This window comes from Hippocampus comes, unplaced genomic scaffold (assembly GCF_001891065.2).
Source record: "Hippocampus comes isolate QL1 unplaced genomic scaffold, H_comes_QL1_v1.1 scaffold144, whole genome shotgun sequence".
Classification (NCBI taxonomy): domain Eukaryota; kingdom Metazoa; phylum Chordata; class Actinopteri; order Syngnathiformes; family Syngnathidae; genus Hippocampus; species Hippocampus comes.
The window spans coordinates 927,597-935,635 of NW_017805782.1; the positions used below are offsets into that span (position 1 = coordinate 927,597).

The window sequence follows — 8,039 nt, forward strand, 5'->3', positions numbered from 1 at the left end:
CAAAAAAAATCCGAATATCAGCTTGGATGTTTTCAACCATTTGGTGGTGATGAAAAAAGGCTTTGTGCTTCATATTAGTAGGGGGGGGGGGTTCCTCTTAAACTGGTGATTAATTCTCTGGAAAGCCTGAGCAAAGAAAAGTTACTCGCCGCAGACACCATCTGCCACGCTTACTAATGCCACTAGGAGGCGTTGACGAGCCCTGATGATTCTTTTTCGTGTGTCTGCTGTGGCTACCAGCCGCCCTGATGAACCCGCACGAAAAAGGAGTTTTTAATTTACCCGGTAAGCTACAATATGCACTATGTGGGTGTGGGGGTCCTATAAAAAGAGTCGACAAAAATGTCCCGACATTTGAAGTGAAACGGAATCAAGGGGCTGCGTGCTGGTCCTTTCCCAGCGCGCTTGTGCTCTTGCAAGTGCCCAGGTTAGCACCAGTTCTTTCTTTTTCGATGGCACATGTAGAGACCTGACTCCCCGGACACAGGGAAGTTTTGCACAAACAGCCATGCTCGTCCTCGTCTAAAATGATTAAGAAAGACAGAAGCGTTTGCGGATCGCATGTCCCTGACTGCTTCATGCTACATCCAAGTATAATTGATGCTATGCTAGGTTGCCTAGCAGATGCTAACAGCGCAGGCGCTCTTGTGTAAACGTCGACGTAGGCGGTGCCGTATGGACGCCTTACGATGACGTAATGACGTCGCTCCTACTTGGCACTTGGCCGGTGGAAAAGCAAACACGTTCTCCGGAAGAATTTGTGAAGCACCAACTAAGCACAGCGCTGGCACTGGCCCCGAACGAGCACCAAGTGTTTTGCCAAAGTCAGATTTTTGCAGGAAATGACTCTCCTTAGTCCATTCCAGATGTTGCAAAAAATGCAAAATCTCAAAGACAAAAGATGAACTGGCCTGATCAAATGTTAAACATTTCCGAACCTTCCGGGCGGAAAGAAGTACTGATACAGCATTTAATTTGCCAACTAAAATCGCAGACTTAACTCCAGTACCTAAATAAAAGCTGTTGGTCGTCGTTTTTTTTTTTTGTTTTTGTTTTTTTTTTGTGGACTCTTGTGATATAGTGATAATGATTACCTGAAATAGAAAACACCTTTGGAAGAAGGGAAACTTTATTTGACAAGCACTTTGAATATATATTATTTTGTTGAATTATTTTCTATTTATTTGTGCTCTATAAATACATTTGAGTTGAGTTGAGAATTTATTATCTAGTTGACATTTAGATACACTTTCTATTTAATATTTTCTCCTACTTGGATTTAGCCGTTTCATTTGACAAATGCTTTTTGAAAATGACACATATATATTTTGAAAAATACATATATATATATAGACATACATGATGTAATGTTCTGAGTAACAAAAATAGAAGCTCCTGAACAATATCACTGTTTGAGGATATGTCTTTTATTCAGAGTGACATCTTGTTTTGTCAAAAAATGATACAGTAATTTGATTTGTTTCAAATGATGTCTTGAGATGAATGATGTCACAAGGCTTTGTGGTCATTATAGATCGGTTTTAAGTAAAAGGATAAGAGAGCCGCTGGAACTTATGCATACCGAGTTGATCCGTTTTCTGTAGGACTATGGTTTTAAGTCGAGTCCACTCAAGTCAGTTTTTTTATATATATATCAACAGAAGTTGTCTCAAGGCAAGCAAGTGTTGCGATTTGCTTGTGAAAATGTGTGCCAGAACATCAGCAGAGTACGAAGAACTTCGGCGGACCAAAGAGGAGAAAAAACGTCAACGCCCAGACATTGTTTTCAAGCAGCCTCGCATTCTTTTACACAGATCAGGTTTGTTCGCTTATTCTTGCATAGTTCAGAGTTTTATGTTTGAGCAATCATCCCTCTGTGATCTGTGCACAGAATTGACGCTGGCAGGGGCTCCTTATTGGAACATAACAGAGTACAAAAAAAAAAAAACAATTTCCAACAACCTGTTCTTTGCTATAGTGAAGGCAACATTCATTTCTACTCCACTACACATCCTAATTAAAATGAATACTTCTTAGTTGGATACATTTCCCCTCACCATTTTCCTTACTGGTGACTACAAAATATAAATTGAAGAAATAATCAACATAATGCCTGAAGCACAAGGTGGACCAGACGTCCTCCCCAGACTGATGTGGTCACGATAGCCAGCCTCATAGAAAGCACTCGAAAGTGATTCTGTCTTTCTATCTTGGCATATTTCGGAACCTATCTGACATTTGTCGTACTGAGCTATCCCAAATGAAATTTTCTGATATTTAAAAAGGCATTTTTAGAATTTCGATTCTTATTTATTTGAATTCAGTGCACTGGTGTGGAGTAGTTCAGGAACTGCATGTCGGCTAACACGTGAAGTTTGCGACCACGATAAACGTATTCAAAAAAAACTTGACGGTGGGCCGTAAATGGGCCCCGGGCCGTAGTTTGGACACCCCCGCCGTAAGACTTGACGGAGTAAAGTTTGATAAAGCACACATGTTTGTTTTCCGGCGTCCTTTAGATGTAAATGATGTCCGTGTTCGTCCTGAGCCTCAGAATGAGCCTCAGAAGCCCGAGCCCCCTCACATTATAGAGGAAGAGGAGCTTGAGGCCCCCTACGCAAATGAGGAAGAGGAACCAGAGACTGCCCCCACATTGAGGAAGAGGAGGAGCAGGAGCCCGTACTCGTTCAAGAAGTAAATGAAGCCTTGAACTGGTAAATAAAGAAAAAAGAAAAAGGTCTCACGGTGCTTGTGTTCAATCTGCTTGTTCTTCCTCGTCTCCTCTGCTTGATATTGTCTCAGCTAACGGCAGAGTGAAAAACAAACAGGACGGGATCATGACACTTTCAAAGTATTTTTAAAGTAATGTTTTCTCCGGCTACTCCGTTTTCCGGCATGCTTGAAGCTGTTTAATGACACCCTTTACTGCAAAAGTAAACACCCAATAAAAAAAATTGCACACAATGTATATTTGAATGCAAAACGCGCTTTGTTTTAAAACCTCACGAATGCCAAAATCATTGGAGGCCCCCATTCAAATGCAAAGGGTAAAATTAGCATCGACTTCGGGAGTGAAATTCTTCGAAATAACTTATATTTACACGTAAATGCTCTGGAAAAACAAACACAAGTAAGATGGCACTTCTCAAAGGCACAAATTGTTCCCAATCTGTGAAAAAAAACGAGATAGAGTAATAGCGGTAAAGCAGCTTTCAGTGAAACCCTTGTATCGAATTAAGAGTTAAGACTTAATCTTGTCAGAGCGTCAAGCTTATGATCAGCTCATTAAGTCACTCTGAATGTTTTGCAAAGTGGCAATTATTTCTTCCTTTGATAGAAAGTACTGATTTGGAATTGAACCAAAAGTCAAATGCAACATGTGCTCCTCAAGACTCATTATGAAGATTTGTTTGCGGCAGTGAGGGGAAGGTGCCTTCTTCAAATATATCGTTGTACAGTATTTCATAATGCTGGAAAAATATCATTCTGTTTTATCTTAAAAAAAAAGAAACGTTTTTTTTAATGAAGTATTCAGTTTTATTCATAAATGACTGTGGTTTTAGTCATTTCATTTTACATGTGTCAATATGCTACACCCTTTTTGTTCTCCAATGCCTTCATTTAATTTTGTTATTTCAGGTGACTTGGAAAAACTGCAGGCCACTATTTGTTGGCTTTTTAAATACTCGTTTGAACAGTGAAACCACAAGCTTGAAGCAAAAGTGAAAGCAATAAACTGGTTGTGACATTCGCTCAAACTGCATTTGTTTGGTCAAAACGGTCACTCCTTTGCTACAAATTGTCACGTCCGTCCATCCATCCGTTCTCTGAACCGCTTTATCCTCACAAGGGTCGCGGGGCGTGCCGGAGCCTATCCCAGCCGTCTTCGGGCAGTAGGCGGGGGACACCCTGAACCGGTTGCCAGCCAGTCGCAGGGCACGCCGAGACCCAACAACCATCCGCGCTCACGCTTACACCTCGGGACAATTTAGAGCATTCAATCAGCCTCCCACGCAGGTTTTTGGAATGCGGGAGGAAACCGGAGTACCCAAAGAAAACCCACGTAGGCACGGCTGGCTGCAGAAGACATGGACGAGAGCTGACACTCACTGGGAGAAAGCTCGGCGTAGTTACAACATACTGTGAGACATCAAGCCTATACGAGTAATAAAGAATACATACCATAAAAGAGCCACAGCCACTGCATAGCAACTGAAACATTAAAGAGCGACAAAGTCAACAGAGGAGTGTGAATGATTGAATTTATTTTACATAACAAAAATAGCAGCAAATAAAATCCATGTAGTTTTAAAAAACATTTTCACATATTTTTTTCCTTTATTCAACGTCATCTACAAGCTGGCCCATCTTTTCGTTCAAAAAAAAAAAGCTCGATCGTCGTAATTAGTCCTGTGAACAATCACCGGCTGATGCGTGCGGCCGTAAAGTCACCTACGTCACGCGTAGGCGTCTTTGTCCAATCAGCGGCAGGATGCCCCGACCCCGCCCCGCCGAACTCGCTATTTATAACATCGCCACGGCAGCTACTCGACTGTTGCGATAGATGCGAAAATACACCCACCGCGGCAGCTGCAGCTTCACCCGCGGATGCTGCGCCCCCACCCCAGCCCCCCACATGTAAGACACCTTTCATACCGCCACCCGGAGCCGCATTTTTGAAATTAGTCGCGCTCTTCTCAACGCCAATCCAAAAGTTGCCACGCACAACAATGGCAGAAGGGACTCTCGTCACAAATGATGACGCGGCCAAGAAGGTCCACGTCCCGGCCGGCGCGCCGGTCGAGGAGAAACTCGTCGATGGCGAAGCGGAGACGAAAGAGAACGGGGACAGCCAGGTGACCGTCCCCGACCAGAGCGCGGAGTGCACGTTCGCGCACCCGGAGGGCGGCTGGGGATGGCTGGTCATGCTCGCCGCCATGTGGTGTAACGGCTCGGTATTCGGGATCCAGAACGCCTTCGGTATTCTTTTCCTCTCCCTGCTACGGGAGTTTGGCTCCGAGGACGACGAGGACCTCCGCTTCAGGACAGGTGAGCGGCCACCGCGACGAGAAAGGGAATAAAAGGGGGCGGGGGGCGCACAGTTAGTGGTCGCATTTCAACGTCGTCCAACATGAATGTTTTGCGGTTTGCGCGGAGGTGACTTTTGGCTCGTCTGGCGAGTACAAAACATTCGAGCAACCCTTGACTTGCCCTTGAAGTAACATCGCGACCATGTTTGTTTTTAAGGCCTACGATAGAAACTCTGTGAAATGAATGAATTTTCCGACTTAGTTAAGCGTGTGAGCAAGCGACTGCGGGCGCTGCAGGAAGAAGTTAGCTCACGGCGAGTCGCCACTAAGACATCTGCTCGTTTTCCGCTGTCGACCAGATTGCGCCTCGCATTTCATTTGCGGCGTGACGCGAACGCCGCGCGCGGACCGAGACGCACCGCGCGAGGGCTTTCGTGTCTCGTCGTGATTTTCTTTGGCCCGGGGGCTGTGCGGGCTTGGCGACGCGTCACTGCGTGACATCCTTCAAACGCGCGCCCGTAAATCTCCGCGGATAGAATACAGTACAGTATTGTTGCGTCACAAAAGAAAGAAACGGCGCATCTGTTTTTCGAGCCTCGCCTTTGGGAGGTCGGGCGAGCGAGCGGCTGCGTGAGCGCATTCTGCATCAACTGGTTGCCAGGTATCCCCAGGCCCCCAAGAATTAATATGGCAAAGTTTCATTTGCGTTCCATTCCGGTTTGGTGCACCTCACCGCACTGTTTGTAACATGGTGTCTTTGGTCGTGATTATAATTCAGTGACGTGAAACTAGAACAGGTCGTTTCAGTCCATGAATATGCTGAATTCAATGAAGGTGTGTCATTGCTCACTAATTCCGAGTTTGCTAATGGACACCATTAGCATGAATTACCCTGTACAAAAACCAAACGTTTGCTCCCTGTACTTGGAGAGGGCCCTCGGGGGGGGCGTGACGTGGCACTCTGGTGGTGGATCAAAAGTGTGACGGTTTCTCCTTTAAAAATTGGAATTGCTGACGAAAGGGGAAGCTAAACCGCAGTTCACCATGACATCTTGCGGGTGGCAAAAAGCCAAAGTGTTCTCCGATAGCGTCGCGGATCGTGTCATTTGATTCTCCCAACCACGCTTGAATGCACCCGAATCTCCCAACGTTGCTCTGCAAGACTGGCCATCATAACACCCGTAAAAAGTCCGCCGTCAAAGCACCAAGCAACAAAAACAGAAAATCAAGCCCAAGTATCGACAGGGTTGACACACGCACTCGCTGGCGCATTGTTCGCCATCTTGAGTACAATCCATTGAATCAATCAATGAACAAAATATACATGTGTTGTTGTTTTTATTTGAACAGAAAGCATGCAAGCATGGGTGTTACGGTTTATTATGCAAACACCATACAGGAAGTTTGACCCCCCCCCCCCCCCCTCCAAAACCACAGAAACCGCAAGACGGATGACAGAGTAGCATTCTCAATATGCCGCGAGAGTGGCTGCCTTTCCAGCAGCTCCTATATTTTGTTGTTCTACTTCTTCCTTTCATAACTTTGCTGCTGTGAATTGGGAATTTCTCCATTGCGAGACTAATAAAGGTTTTCTTATCTTATCTTATCCCGGTGGATATGTATGGATGTATTCTTTATTTTGAACAAACATTCCGAATTGGCCAAATTGAGCCCAGCCCACCGCAGGCGTTGAACCGGACTTGTTTTGACCAAACAATCAAAGGATGCAAAATGCCCATGTCATCGAGGACCCTTGGGAGGATGAGTTTGAAACGGTCCCATTGTTAATAAAGTTAACACCCAGCGCTGATTCTGAATGCCCTGGGCAGATTGAGATAAGATAAAATAACCTTTATTTGTCCCACACTGAAGATTGGCATGACTGGAAAACACACACACACACACACACACACACACACACACACACAGCATCCACATGGATGGATGGATAGCATAACAGAACTAACACTTCTGTAGCGTCATTCACATTGCTAACGCCTCTGAGCAGCGTGACACCGAAACATTGGACACCGTCTTAATAAACGTACTGGGATCTCAAACAGCAGGCTCCGAATTGCGCGTTGGCGCCAACAAGTTGCTTGCGCTGCTCCGTGGGCGTGGGGGCAGTCGACGCCCCTTCTTATTTGGACAAAAACTCTGTCTGCCTCTGCTAGCCAAGGCGGCGCTGATGCTCCCCTCTCTGCTTTTTTGAGGAGACCACGTGCTAACTCTGAAGCAAGAAGCTAGCTTTGCGCGTTGCTCTGATGTCTTGCGTTTTGAATTTTGCACCGAGGAAATGGAGAAAACAACCTTCGGGGTGCGACATCCCATACTTGGGCATCGCGCGCCGAAAACATCAATATCCCATACTGGCGTACTGAGACTGAACAGTCAAAGACAGCAAGGCGCTTTGTTATGAAACTGATATTTGGGTCTCCTCCCCCCGCCGTTCACTTTTGAGTAGCGGCATTCCCAAGTGGTTTCTGAGGCTTTTATTTTCTTGCAAAGAAGCGCATATGTTCCTCTTTAGAATGGCTAACCTATTTTTTTGGGCAACACGAACGGCAAGTTACTAAATATCGGCCTTGAAAAAAAAAAACCAAACAAACCGATGTCGTCACTGAAATCCTGGAATCCTGCTCGGTGTCGGATCAAGTTGCTCTGATGTCATCTTTGATGCCGCTTACGCCGAGGGGGACGTACAGTCTGTGCATGCTATTTGGGCGCGATATGCGTTAACTGGCTTTGCTCTTTCATTGATTTCCATCCGCTCTCACGGACTTTGATGAAAAAGTCGCTACGATGTTCGGAAATACTGCTGGTGAACCGCAACCTGGCCAGCCGCTCAACCGGCTCTCCCTTCTGACGTGTAGTGCACGCATGCAGTTGTCGCAACGGTAGCGGCGGCGGCGCCGTCATGTTTGTGAACCGGGATTGTACGCCCATTCCCGCTTTTGCCACCGCAGTGCTTTGAGTGGGCACGCGGTGCCCCCCCCCCCCCCCCCCCCC

At 45.9% G+C, this 8,039-nt stretch overlaps 1 protein-coding gene across 1 annotated transcript in view; it reads left to right on the top strand.

Annotated features, from left to right (window-relative positions):
• The first annotated feature begins 4,539 nt into the window (after positions 1 to 4,539).
• slc16a10 (solute carrier family 16 member 10) overlaps positions 4,540 to 8,039 on the top strand; it is a 16,067-nt gene continuing 12,567 nt past the window's right edge. The window contains exon 1 of the mRNA XM_019884976.1: positions 4,540 to 5,049. Coding sequence (XP_019740535.1) covers positions 4,731 to 5,049 — 319 coding nt within the window. The 5' untranslated portion in view covers positions 4,540 to 4,730. The remainder of the gene's footprint in view (positions 5,050 to 8,039) is intronic.